This window comes from Gallinula chloropus (genome assembly GCF_964237585.1).
Source record: "Gallinula chloropus genome assembly, contig: HAP1_SCAFFOLD_759, whole genome shotgun sequence".
NCBI lineage: Eukaryota > Metazoa > Chordata > Aves > Gruiformes > Rallidae > Gallinula > Gallinula chloropus.
The window spans coordinates 1-14,030 of record NW_028168140.1 but is presented as its reverse complement, the minus strand read 5'-3'; the positions used below and the strand labels follow the sequence as shown (position 1 = coordinate 14,030).

Below are 14,030 nucleotides of genomic sequence, written 5' to 3'. Positions count from 1 at the left end.
TGGGGGGGTGGGGGTGTCCCCAAGGGGGTGACCCCCCCCCGACCCCCCCACCCCCCCCAGGCTGTACCCCGTGGGTATCACTGTCCAGCGGTACCCGACCCCCGGGGGGGTGTGGGGGTGTCCCCAAGGGGGGTGTGGGGGTGTCCCCAAGGGGGTGACCCCCCCCCACTGACCCCCCCATGCCCCCCAGGCTGTACCCCGTGGGTATCACAGTCCAGCGGTACCCAAACCCCGGGGGGGTGTGGGGGTGTCCCCAAGGGGGGGTGTGGGGGTGTCCCCAAGGGGGTGACCCCCCCTGACCCCCCCATGCCCCCCAGGCTGTACCCCGTGGGTATCACTGTCCAGCGGTACCCGACCCCCGGGGGGGTGTGGGGGTGTCCCCAAGGGGGGGTGTGGGGGTGTCCCCAAGGGGGTGACCCCCCCCTGACCCCCCCATGCCCCCCCAGGCTGTACCCCGTGGGTATCACTGTCCAGCGGTACCCGACCACCGACGTGGTGCTGGACAAGTACCGCGTGCCCGCGGGGGTGAGGGGGGGCCCGGGGGGGCCATTCGGGCTGGGGGGGCTCTGGGGGGGTCATTCGGGGCTCGAGGGGGCTCGGGGGGGGGGTTTTGGGGGGGTCATTTGGGGTGGGGGGGGCTCTGGGTGGAGGGATCACTCGGGGTGGGGGGGGCTCTGGAGGGGTCATTCGGGGCTCGAGGGGGCTCGGGGGGGGTCATTCGGGCTGGGGGGGGGGTCTGGGGGGGTCATTTGGGGTGGGGGGGGCTCTGGGTGGAGGGATCACTCGGGGTGGGGGGGGCTCTGGAGGGGTCATTCGGGGTGGGGGGGGTCTGGGGGGGTCATTCGGGGTGGGGGTGGCTCGGGGGGGTCATTCGGGGGGGTCATTCGGGGTGGGGGCGGCTCATGGGGTGTCATTCGGGGTGGGGGGGCTCTGGGGGGGGTCATTCAGGGTGCGGGGGGCTCTGGGGGGGTCATTCGGGGTGGGGGGGGGTCTGGGGGGGTCATTTGGGGTGGGGGGGGCTAGGGGGGGGTCATTCGGGGTGGGGGGGGCTCTGGGGGGGTCATTTGGGGTGGAGGGGGCTCTGGGTGGGGGGGATCACTCGGGGTGGGGGGGCTCTGGGAGGGGTCATTCAGGCTGGGGGGGCTCTGGGGGGGTCATTCGGGGTGGGTGGGCTCTGGCGGGGGGATCACTCGGGGTGGGGGGAGCTCTGGGTGAGGGGGGGACAGCAGGGGTGAGGGGGGCCTGGAGGGGGGGCTCTGTGTGGGGGTCACTTGGGGGGGCTCTGAGTGGGGGGGCTCGGGGGGGGCATCTCTGGGTGAGGGGGGGACAGCGGGGGTAAGGGGGGGCTGGAGGGGGGGCTCTGGGGGGGGGTCACTTGGGGGGGCTCTGGGTGGGGGGGCTCTGGGGGGGACATCTCTGGGTGAGGGGGGGACAGCGGGGGTGAGGGGGTGCTGGGGGGGTCACTCGGGGGCTCTGGGGGGGGCCACTCAGGGGGCTCTGGATGGTGGGTCACTTGGAGGGTCTCTCAGGGTTGGAGTCACTTGGGGTGGGGGATCTCTGGCTGGGGGGGTTAATCCGGGGGGTCTCTGGGTGGGGGTCTGAGGGGGGTCTCTTAAGGTGGGGGTCTCTGGGTGGGGGTGTCACTCGGGGGGGCTCTGGGTGAGAGGGGGGGCTGGGGGGGGTCACTCAAGGTGGGGGGGGTCTCGGTGGAGGGGTTCACTTGGGGTCTCAGGGTGGGGGGGTGTCCCTGGGTTGGGGGTCACAGGGGGTGAGGGTCCCTCTGTGTGGGGGGGGGTCTCTGGGGGTGTCCTCGGAGGGGTGTCCTCATGGGAGGGGCATTCCTGGGGGGGTATCCTGGGAGGGAGGGGGCATCCTGGGAGAGGGTTGGGTATCCCGGGGTGGGGGGGGGGAGTTGGGTACCTCCTGGGGGGCTGCATCCTGGGGGGGGGGGTGTATCCCCTTGGGGGTGGGTATCCCTGGGGGGGTGTGGTTATCCCGGGGGGGCAGCATCCCGGGGTGGGGGGGGTTATCCCCTTAGGAGGGGGGCATCCTTGGGGGGGGTGGGTATCCCAGGGGGGTGGATTTGGTATCCCTGGGGGGGGCAGCATCCCTGAGGGGTGGGGGCAGCATCCCAGGGGGGTTGGGTGTCCCAAGGGGTTGGGTGTCCCCGGGAGGGGGTTGGATGCCCCTTGGGGGGGCCAGCTGACCCCCCCCCTTCCTTTTGCCCCCCCCCCAGACGCTGTGCCAGGTGTCCCTGTACGCCATGGGCCGCAGCCCTGAGGTGTTCCCCCACCCCCTGCGCTACGACCCCTCCCGCTGGCTGGGCCGGGAGGACACCAGCTTCAAGGCCTTGGCCTTCGGCTTCGGCGCCCGCCAGTGCATCGGCCGGCGCCTGGCCGAGGCCGAGATGATGCTCTTCCTCGCCCACGTGAGTGGGAGACCCTCCCCCACCCCTGGGTCGGACACCCCTGTGGCTGGGGGGAGGTCCCGGGAGGACCCGTGGTTGGGTTGGGTTGGGTTGGGTTGGAAGGGTTGAGTTGGCTTAGATTGGGTTGAGTTGGAAGGGTTGAGTTGGGTTGGGTTGGCTTGGGTTGGGTTGGGTTGGGTTGGGTAGAGTTGGGTTGGGTTGGGTTGAGTTGGGTTGGGTTGGAAGGGTTGGGTTGGGTTGAGTTGGAAGGGTTGGGTTGGGTTGGGTTGAGTTGGGTTAGATTGGGTTGAGTTGGGAGGGTTGGGTTGAGTTGGGTTGGGTTGGCTTGGGTTGGGTTGAGTTGGGTTGGGTTGGAAGGGTTGCATTGAGTTGGGTTGAGTTGGGTTGGAAGGGTTGCATTGGGTTGGGTTGGGTTGTGTTGTGTTGAGTTGGGTTGGGTTGGGTTGGAAGGGTTGGGAAGGGTTGGGTTGGGTTGAGTTGAGTTGGGTTGGGTTGAGGTGAGTTGGATTGAGCTGGGTTAGGTTGGGTTGGGTTGGGTTGGAAGGGTTGGGAAGGGTTGGGAAGGGTTGGGAAGGGTTGAATTGAGTTGGGTTGAGTTGGGTTGTGCTGAGTTGGGTTGGGTTGCATTGGGTTGGAAGGGTTGGGTTGCATTGGGTTGGGTTGCGTTGGGTGGGGTTGGGTTGAGTTGGGTTGGGTTGGAAGGGTTGGGTTGGGTTGCATTGGGTTGGGTTGAGTTGGGTTGGGTTGGCTTGGGTTGAGTTGGGTTGGGTTGGAAGGGTTGGGTTGGAAGGGTTGGATTGAGCTGGGTTAGGTTGGGTTGGGTTGGGTTGGGCTGGGTTGGGTTGGGTTGGAAGGGTTGGGAAGGGTTGGGAAGGGTTGAATTGAGTTGGGTTGGGTTAAGTTGGGTTGGAAGGGTTGGGTTGAGTTGGGTTGGGTTGGGTTGAGTTGAGTTGGGTTGGGTTGGGTTGGAAGGGTTGGGTTGGAAGGGTTGGGTTGCGTTTGGTTGGGTTGAGTTAACCTCTTCCTTTGACCCAATCTCTTGGCTTCACCCAACCTCTTGACCCAACCTCTTCCCTTCACCCAACCTCTTGGCTCAACCCAACCTCTCCCCTTGACCCAACCTCTTCCCTTGGCCCAACCTCTTGGCTTCACCCAACCTCTTGGCTCAACCCAACCTCTTGGCTGGACCCAATGTCTTGACCCAACCTCTTCCATTGACCCAACCTCTTGGCTTCACCCAACCTCTTGGCTTGACCCAACCTCTTCCATTGACCCAACCTCTTGGCTTCACCCAACCTCTCCCCTTGACCCAACCTCTCCCCTTGACCCAACCTCTTCCCTTGACCCAACCTCTCCCCTTGACCCAACCTCTTGGCTGGACCCAACCTCTCCCCTTGACCCAACCTCTTCCCTTGACCCAACCTCTCCCCTTGACCCAACCTCTTCCCTTGACCCAACCTCTTGGCTCAACCAACCCAACCTCTTGGCTGGACCCAATGTCTTGACCTAACCTCTTCCCTTGACCCAACCTCTCCCCTTGACCCAACCTCTTGGCTGGACCCAACCTCTTGGCTGGACCCAACCTCTCCCCTTGACCCAACCTCTTGGCTTCACCCAACCTCTTCCCATGACCCAACCTCTTCCCATGACCCAACCTCTTCCCGTGACCCAACCTCTTCCCTTCACCCAACCTCTTCCCTTGGCCCAACCTCTTCCCTTGGCCCAACCTCTTGGCTCAACCAACCCAACCTCTTGGCTTCACCCAACCTCTTCCCTTGACCCAACCTCTCCCCTTGACCCAACCTCTTGGCTGGACCCAACCTCTCCCCTTGACCCAACCTCTTCCCTTGGCCCAACCTCTTGGCTCAACCAACCCAACCTCTTGGCTGGACCCAATGTCTTGACCCAACCTCTTGGCTTCACCCAACCTCTTCCCTTGGCCCAACCTCTTCCCTTGACCCAACCTCTCCCCTTGACCCAACCTCTTGGCTTCACCCAACCTCTTGGCTTCACCCAACCTCTTGGCTGGACCCAACCTCTTCCCATGACCCAACTTCTTGGCTTCACCCAACCTCTTCCCTTGGCCCAACCTCTTCCCTTGACCCCACCTCTTGGCTGGACCCAACCTCTTCCCTTGGCCCAGCCTCTTGGCTCAACCAACCCAACCTCTTGGCTGGACTCAATGTCTTGACCCAACCTCTCCCCTTGACCCAACCTCTTCCCCTGAGCCAACCTCTTCCCTTGGCCCAGCCTCTTGGCTCAACCAACCCAACCTCTTGGCTGGACTCAATGTCTTGACCCAACCTCTCCCCTTGACCCAACCTCTTCCCCTGACCCAACCTCTTCCCTTAGCCCAACCTCTCCCCTTGACCCAACCTCTTCCCTTGACCCAACCTCTTGGCTCAACCCAACCTCTTGGCCGGACCCAACCTCTCCCCTTGACCCCACCTCTTCCCCTGACCCAACCTCTTCCCTTGACCCAACCTCTTGGCTCAACCCAACCTCTTGGCCGGACCCAACCTCTCCCCTTGACCCAACCTCTTGGCTTCATCCAACCTCTTGGCTTCACCCAACCTCTTGGCTGGACCCAACCTCTCCCCTTGACCCCACCTCTTCCCCTGACCCAACCTCTTCCCTTGACCCAACCTCTTGGCTCAACCCCACCTCTTGGCTGGACCCAACCTCCTCCCTTCACCCAACCTCTTCCCTTGGCCCAACCTCTTCCCTGACCCAGCGCTGTCCTGGCTCCCACCAGGTCTTGCGCAACTTCACGGTGGAGGCCGTGTCCACCGAGGACATCCGCACCGTCTACCGCTTCATCCTCATGCCCGAGAAGTCGCCCCTGCTCACCTTCCGGACCATCGACTGAGCCGGGGGCACCCCAGGGGCACCCTCACCCTGGGACCACCCCCACGGGGTGTCCCCCCCTCCCACGGGGGACGTGGTGGGGCGCTGGGGCAGGACCCCGCGGCCCCCACAGCAGGGTGTATGCAAATCCCATGCAAATGAGCTGGCCCCCCCCCCCACCCTGGGGCTGAGGGGAGCAGAGTGGGCGGGGGGCACCCCCCCCCCCCCCCCAAACACACCCCCCACCCCAAATAAAGTCTTGCAGGTGCAGCGCCGGCCTTGGCACTGGGGGATACTGGGGATGGTGTTGGGATGGGACCCCCCACCCACAACACCCCAAAAGCTGGGGAAGGGAGGGGTCGGGGGGTGGGGCAGAGCCCTTGTTGCCCCCACCCTCAGGGGCTGGGGGTCCAGTGCTGGCTGGGAACGGGGGGGCTGTGCCAGTGCCCCCGGGGGGGGCAGAGCAGGAGTTGGGGTGCCCAGTTGAGTGTGGTACTGGTGATGCCAACGCCGTGGCCCTGAGCATGGCCACAGCCCCCAGGGGGCTGTTTGGGGCAGTACCGCGGGGCGTGGTGTGGTGTGGTGTGGTGTGTGGTGTGGCTGGCAGGGTGTGGTGTGTGGTGTGGCTGGCAGGGTGTGGCATGGCGTGGCATGGTGTGGTGTGTGGTGTGGCTGGCATGGCGTGGTGTGGTGTGTGGTGTGGTGTAACTTGTGGGGTGGCTGGCGTGGTGTGGTGTGGTGTGTGGTGTGGCGTGACTTGTGGTGTGGCTGGCATGGTGTGGCATGCTGTGTGGTGTGGCTGGCAGGGTGTGGTGTGGTGTGTGGCTGGCGTGGTATGGTGTGGCATGCTGTGTGGTGTGGCTGGCAGGGTGTGGTGTGGCTGGCATGGTGTGGCACGGCGTGGCATGGTGTGGTGTGTGGTGTGGTGTGGCTTGTGGGGTGGCTTGTGGTGTGGCATGGCGTGGTGTGTGGTGTGGCTGGCGTGGTGTGACTTGTGGTGTGGCTGGCATGGTGTGGCATGGCGTGGCATGGCATGATGTGGCATGGCATTGTGTGGTGTGGTGTGCTGTGTGGTGTGGCTGGCATGGTGTGGTGTGTGGTGTGGCTGGCGTGGCGTGGTGTGTGGTGTGGCTGGCGTGGTGTGGTGTGGCTGGCATGGTGTGGTGTGGTGTGGTGTGTGGTGTGGCTGGCATGGTGTGGCACGGCGTGGCATGGTGTGGTGTGTGGTGTGTGGTGTGGCATGGTGTGGCGTGGTGTGACTTGTGGTGTGGCTGGCATGGTGTGGCATGGCGTGGCATGGCATGATGTGGCATGGCATTGTGTGGTGTGGTGTGCTGTGTGGTGTGGCTGGCATGGTGTGGAACGGCGTGTCATGGTGTGGTGTGTGGTGTGGCATGGTGTGGCGTGGTGTGACTTGTGGGGTGGCTGGCAGGGTGTGGTGTGGTGTGTGGTGTGGCTGGCGTGGCATGGTGTGGTGTGTGGTGTGGTGTGGTGTGGCTGGCAGGGTGTGGTGTGTGGTGTGGCATGGTGTGCTGTGGTGTGGCTGGCATGGTGTGGCATGGCTTGGCATGGCGTGATGTGGTGTGTCATGGTGTGGTGTGGCATGATGTGTGGTGTGGCACGGCGTGGCATGGCATGATGTGGCATGGCATTATGTGGTGTGGCATGCTGTGTAGTGTGACTGGCATGGTGTGGTGTGGTGTGGTGTGTGGTGTGGCTGGCGTGGTGTGGTGTGTGGTGTGGCTGGCAGGGTGTGATGTGTGGTGTGTGGTGTGGCTGGCAGGGTGTGGCACGGTGTGTCATGGTGTGGTGTGTGGTGTGGCATGGTGTGACTTGTGGTGTGGCTTGTGGTGTGGCTGGCATGGTGTGGTGTGGTGTGTGGCGTGGCTGGCATGGTGTGGCATGGCGTGGCATGGCATGGCATTGTGTGGTGTGGTATGGTGTGGTGTGTGGTGTGGCTGGCATGGTGTGGTGTGTGGTGTGGCATGGCATGGTGTGGCATGGCATTGTGTGGCATGGCATTGTGTGGTGTGGTGTGTGGTGTGGCTGGCATGGTGTGGTATGTGGTGTGTGGTGTGGCTGGTGTGGTGTGACTTGTGGGGTGGCATGATGTGGTGTGGTGTAGTGTGGCGTGGCATTGTGTGGTGTGACATGGTGTGGTATGGCACAGGGTGGCGGATGGCGTGGTGTGTGGCTTGACATGATGTGGCGTGGTGTGGCGTGGTGTGGCGTGCCATGTGACGTGGCAGGTGTGGTGTGGCGTGGTGTGGTCTGGTGTGGCATGACAGGGTGGGGGATGGCGTGGTGTGTGGCGTAATATGGCCTGGCGTGGCATGGTGTGATGAGACACGGCGTGGTGTGTGACGTGGTGTGACGTGGCATGGTGTGGCATGGCATGATATGGCATGGTGTGGCGTGGTGTGGTGTGTTGTGGCGTGGCATGGTGTGATGAGACATGGCATGGTGTGTGACATGGTGTGGCATGGTGTGGTGTGGCATGGTGTGGTGTGGCATGGTGTGGTGTGGTGTGACATGGCGTGGTGTGGCATGGTGTGTTGTGGCATGGCATGGTGTGTGGTGTGACATGGCATGGTGTGGCATGGTGTGGTCCAGTGTGGCACAACAGGGCACCCCATGGAGCACGGCGTGGCACGGCACAACGCGGCACGGTGTGGCACGCTGGGGGATGGAGTGGCACAGTGTGGTGCTGCATGGTGTGGCATGGCACAGCGTGGTGTGGCACAGTGTGGTGTGGTGTGGCGTGGCACAGCGTGGTGCTGCATGGTGTGGTGTGGCACAGCATGGTGTGTGGCATGGTGCTGCATGGTGTGGCGTGGCACAGCATGGGGTGGCGTGGTGCTGCATGGTGTGGTGTGGCACGGTGTGGTGTGGAGTGATGGAGCATGGCATGGCATGGTGTGACATGGCGTGGCATGCCGTGGCGTGACATAGTGTGGCACAGTGTGGTACAGCATGGTGTGTTGTGGCACAGCCTGGCATGGCGTGGCACAGCATGGGGTGGTGGCACATGGCACGGTGTGACATGGCAAGGCATGATGTGACATGACACAGCGTGGCACAGCCTGGCATGGCACAGCGTGGTGTGGCACAGCATGGTGTGGTGTGGCACAGCATGGCACAGCCTGGTGTGGCACAGCCTGGCATGGCACAGTGTGGCACAGCGTGGTGTGGCATGGCACAGCGTGGCACAGCCTGGCATGGCACAGCATGGTGTAGTATGGCAGGGCACAGCCTGGTGTGGCACAGGGTGGCGTGGCACAGCCTGGCACAGCCTGGCATGAAACAGCCTGGCGTGGTGTGGCATGGCACAGGGTGGCACAGCCTGGCGTGGCACAGCGTGGCATGCCTGGTGTGGCACAGCCTGGTGTGGTGTGGCATGGCACAGCCTGGCGTGGCACAGCGTGGCACAGCGTGGTGTGGCGTGGCACAGCGTGGCACAGCCTGGCATGGCACAGCATGGTGTGGCGTGGCACAGCGTGGCACAGCCTGGCATGGCACAGCATGGTGTGGCGTGGCACAGTGTGGTGTGGCACAGCCTGGCACAGCCTGGCATGGCACGGTGTGGCGTGGCACAGCATGGCACAGCCTGGCATGGCACATCCTGGCGTGGCACGGTGTGGCGTGGCACAGGGTGGCCCAGCGTGGCCCAGCCCGTCCTGGTGCAGCACCGGGACGTCCCCCTTGTCCCCCCCCAGCCCGGCAGGAGCTTCGCCAGGACCCTACCCCCCCCCCAGCCCCCCCAATCCCCTCCCCCAACCCCCCAAATCCCCCCCTTCCCCCCCCAACCCTCCTAATCCCCCCCCAACCCCCCCTTCCCCTCCACCCCCTCCCCCATTCGCCACCGGCCCCCCCCCAACCTCCTGGTGCCCCCTCACCCCAACCCCCCCATCTCCCCCATCCTTCCCCGAATCCCCCCCCCCAAACACCCCCCCGGACCCCAACACCCCCCCTGTTCCTCCCCCCCTCAAATACCCCCCAACCCCCCCCCCAATATCCCCCCCCAAACCTCCGCCCGAATTCCCCCTCCCCAAATACCCCCCCAATCCCCCCCCAAACCCCATCCCCCCCCCAAATCCCCCTCCCCAAATGCCCCCACCCCAAACACCCCCCAGATCCCACCCCCTCTCCCCGTTCCCCCCCCCAAACACCGCCCACCCCCAACCCCCCCCCAAACACCCCCCGGACCCCAACACCCCCCTGTTCCCCCCAACCCCCCTCCCCAAATACCCCCCCAAGCATCCCACCAGATCCCACCCCCTCAACCCCCCTCCCCACAATACCCCCCCCAAACCCCATCCCCCCCCCAAATTCCCCCTCCCCAAACACCCCCCGGACCCCAACACCCCCCCTGTTCCCTCCACTCCCCTCCCCAAATACCCCCCCAAAATACCCCCCCAATTCCCCCCCCAAATATCCCCCCCAATCCCCCCCCCAAACCCCATCCCCCCCCCCCAATTCCCCCTCCCCAAATACCCCCCCCAAACACCCCACCGGATCCCACCCCCCAAATTCCCCCTCCCCAACCCCCCCCAGACCCCAACACCCCCCCTGTTCCCCCCACCCCCCTCCCCAAATACCCCCCCAAAATACCCCCCCCAATTCCCCCTCCCCCAAATACCCCCCAACCCCCCCAATACCCCCCCCCAAACCCCATCCCCCCCCAATTCCCCTCCCCAAATACCCCCCCCCCAAACACCCCACCAGATCCCACCCCCAAATTCCCCCTCCCCAAACCCCCCCCGGACCCCAACACCCCCCCTGTTCCCCCCACCCCCCTCCCAAATACCCCACCCCAAAATCCCCCCCCCCCAATTCCCCTTCCCCAAATACCCCCCCAACCCCCCCCCAATACCCCCTCCAAACCCCATCCCCCCCCCCATAATCTCCCCCCCCCAATTTCCCCCCCAACCCCATCCCCCCCCCCCAATTCCCCCTCCCCAAATACCGATCCCACCCCCCCAATACCCCCCCCAAACCCCGTTCCCCCCCCAATTCCCCCTCCCCAAATACCCCCCCCACCTCCCCAATACCCCCTCCAAACCCCATCCCCCCCCATAATCTCCCCCCCCCCAATTTCCCCCCCAACCCCATCCCCCCCCCCAATTCCCCCTCCCCAAACACCCCCCCGGATCCCACCCCCCCTGTTCCCCCCACCCCCCTCCCCAATTCCCCCCCCCCCAAATACCCCCCCAATCCCCCCCCCCAAATATCCCCCTCCCCAAACCCCCCCCGGACCCCAACACCCCCCTGTTCCCCCCACCCCCCTCCCCAAATACCCCCCCCAAAATCCCCCCCCCAATTCCCCCTCCCCAAATACCCCCAAACCCCCCCCGGATCCCACCCCCCTCCCCAATCCCCCCCCCAAAATCCCCCCCCCAATTTCCCCCCCAAACCCCATCCCCCCCCCCAATTCCCACCCCCCGAACCCCCCTCCCCACAATACCCCCCCAAACCCCATCCCCCCCCCCAATTCCCCCTCCCCAAATACCCCCCAACCCCCCCCAATACCCCCCCCAAACCCCATCCCCCCCCAAATCCCCCTCCCCAAATACCCCCTCCCCAAATGCCCCCACCCCAAACACCCCCCGGGATCCCACCCCCATCCCCGTTCCCCCTCACCCCCCTCCCCAAATCTGCCCCCAAAATACCCCCCCAATTCCCCCCCCAAATATCCCCCCCCCAATTCCCTCCCCCCAAATACACCCCCCCAAAACACCCCCAGGACCCCAACACCCCCCCTGTTCCCCCTCCCCAAATACCCCCCCACCCCCCAACCCCCCCCAATACCCCCCAAACCCCATCCCCCCCCAATTCCCCCTCCCCAAATACCCCCCCAACGCCCCCCAATTTCCCCCCAACCCCATCCCCCCCCCCAATTCCCCCACCCCAAACACCCCCCAGATCCCACCCCCCTGTTCCCCCCCACCCCCCTCCCAAATCCCCCCCCAAAATCCCCCCCCCAATTTCCCCCCCAGCCCCCCCCAACCCCCATCTCGCCCCAATTCCCCCCCCCAAACACCCCCCACCCCCCCCCGCCACCCCCTTCCCCCCCCAACCCCCCAGTTCACCCCCAACCCCCTCGACCCCCCCCCAATTCCACCCCCCACCCCCCCCAGTGCCCCCATCCCCTCGCCCCGCCCCCCGCCCTCTCCCTCTCCCCATTGGCCACCCGCCGCCCCCTCCCCGCCTGCCCATTGGCTGTGCCTCCCCCTCCACCCCTCTTCGCCCCGCCCCCTCCTCCCCATTGGCTCCTCCCCGCCGCGGGGCCCGGCGGGAGTCGCAGTGCGGAAGCGCTTCCCCTCTCCCTATTGGTCAGACGGGCCTCGGGGGGGCGTGGCTCCGCCGTTACCAAGGTTACAAAGGCCGTGGCGGCCGGGGGGGCGCCCTACGGTGGCCGAGAGGGAGCGCGGGGCCGGCGGCGCTGCCGGGGCCGGGCCCAGCATGGGCGAGCGCGGGGCGGCGGGCGGCGGGACCCGGCGGCGGCGGGGGGGGGCGGCCAGGCAGAGCCCCGGGCAGACCCCCGGCCGGGGCGATGGGGACCGAGACCGGGACCCCGGCCACGACCCCGCCGGGGACTTCAGGTAACGGCGGGGAACCGGGAACCGGGAACCGCCCCCCCCGCTCCACCCCCCGCCCCCGTGAGCCGGCGTCTCCGGGGTCCACGGGTCCCGTTACCCCCCCTCCCCCATCCCCCGGGGTCCCCCTGTCCCGGGGTCCCCCCTCCCCCCATCCCCCGGGGTCCCCAGGTCCTGGTGTCCCCCCTCCCCCCTATGTCCCGGTGTCCCGGTACCCCCCCACTCCCCTGTCCCGGGATCTCCAGTGTCCCCGGGTCCCGTTACCCCCCTCCCCCCTGTCCCGGGGTCCCCGGGTCCTGGTGTCCCCCCTCCCCCCTGTCCCGGGGTCCCCGGGTCCCGGTGGTACCGGTACCCCCCATCCCTGTGTCCTGGGGTCTCCGGTGACCCCGGGTCCTGGTGTCCCGGTACCCCCCCTCCCCCTGTCCCGGTGTCCCGGTGTCCCGGTACCCCCCACTCCCCTGTCCCGGGGTCTCCAGTGTCCCCGGGTCCCGTTACGCCCCTCCCCCCTGTCCCGGGGTCCCCGGGTCCTGGTGTCCCCCCTCCCCCCCTGTCCCGGGATCCCGGTACCCCCCCACTCCCCTGTCCCGGGGTCTCCGGTGTCCCCGGGTCTTGGTGTCCCGGTACTTCCCCTCCCCCCATGTCCTGGTGTCCCCGGTCCCGGTGGTACCGGTACCCCCCACCCCCGTGTCCCGGGGTCCCGGTGTCCCGGTACTTCCCCTCCCCCCATGTCCCAGGGTCCCCGTGTCCCGGTGGTACCGGTACCCCCCACCCCTGTGACCCGGGGTCCCCGGTGTCCCGTTACCCCCCCACCCCCCTGTCCCGGGGTCTCCGGTGTCCCCGTGTCCCGGTGGTACCAGTACCCCCCGCCCCCGTGAACCGGCGTCTCCAGTGACCCCGGGTCCCGGTGTCTCCCCTCCCCCCCTGTCCCGGTGTCCCCGGGTCCCGGTGGTACCGGTATCCCCCTCCCCCCATCCCCCGGTGTCCCGGGGTCCCGTTAGCCCCCCACTCCCCTGTCCCGGGGTCCCCGGTGTCCCCGGGTCCCGTTACCCCCCCTCCCCCCATCCCCCGGGGTCCCCGGGTCCCGGTGGTACCGGTATCTCCCTCCCCCGTGTCCTGGGGTCGCCGGTGACCCCGGGTCCTGGTGTCCCGGTACCCCCCCACCCCCCTGTCCCGGGGTCCCCGGGTCCCGGTGTCCCCCCTCCCCCCATCCCCCGGTGTCCCCGGGTCCCGGTACCCCCCACCCCCCTGTCCCGGGGTCTCCAGTGTCCCCGGTGTCCCGGTACCCCCCCTCCCCCCAGGTCCCGGGGTCCCATTACCCCCCCCACTCCCCTGTCCCGGGGTCTCCGGTGTCCCCGTGTCCCGGTGGTACCGGTACCCCCATCCCCGTGTCCTGGGGTCGCCGGTGTCCCCGGGTCCCGGTGTCCCGTTACCCCCCCACCCCCCCTGTCCCGGTGTCCCCGGTGTTCCGGGGTCCCGGTTCCCATCCCCCCCCGTGACCCGGGGTCTCCGGTGTCCCCGGTGTCCCGGTACCCCCCTCCCCCCATCCCCCGGGGTCCCGTTACCCCCCCCACCCCCCTGTCCCGGTGTCCCGGGGTCTCCGGTGTCCCGGGGTCCCGTTACCCCCCCTCCCCCCATCCCCCGGGGTCCCCGGTCCCGGTGGTACCGGTATCTCCCTCCCCCGTGTCCTGGGGTCGCCGGTGACCCCGGGTCCTGGTGTCCCATTACCCCTCCACCCCCCCTTTCTCGGGGTCCCCGGGTCCCAGTGGTACCGGTACCCCCCACTCCCGGGACCCAGGGTCTCCGGTGTCCCCGGTGTTCCGGGGTCCCGTTACCCCCCCTCCCCCCTGTCCCGGGGTCCCGGTGGTACCGGTACCCCCCACCCCCGTGACCTGGGGTCTCCGGTGTCCCCGGGTCCCGGTGGTACCGGTACCCCCCACCCCTGTGACCTGGGGTCTCCGGTGTCCCCGGGTCCCGGTGGTACCGGTACCCCCCACCCCCGTGACCCGGGGTCTCCGGTGTCCCAGGGTCCCGGTGACCCGGTACCCCCCACCCCCATGACCCGGGGTCTCCGGTGTCCCAGGGTCCCGGTGTCCCCCCTCCCCCCATGTCCCGGGATCCTGGTGTCCCGGTGTCCCGGTACCCCCCCTCCCCTCATCCCC

General features: G+C 67.3%; 1 protein-coding gene across 1 annotated transcript; it reads left to right on the top strand.

The window, feature by feature from the left end:
- Window positions 1-317: 317 nt before the first annotated feature.
- Window positions 318-5,297, top strand: LOC311204772 (cytochrome P450 11B, mitochondrial-like; the record flags this gene model as incomplete). Its single annotated transcript, XM_084281133.1, has 4 exons — window positions 318-345; window positions 475-525; window positions 2,237-2,428; window positions 5,184-5,297. Coding segments are annotated over 4 exons (385 nt in total), but the record flags the coding sequence as incomplete, so codon positions are not given.
- Between the last annotated feature and the right edge of the window lie 8,733 nt (window positions 5,298-14,030).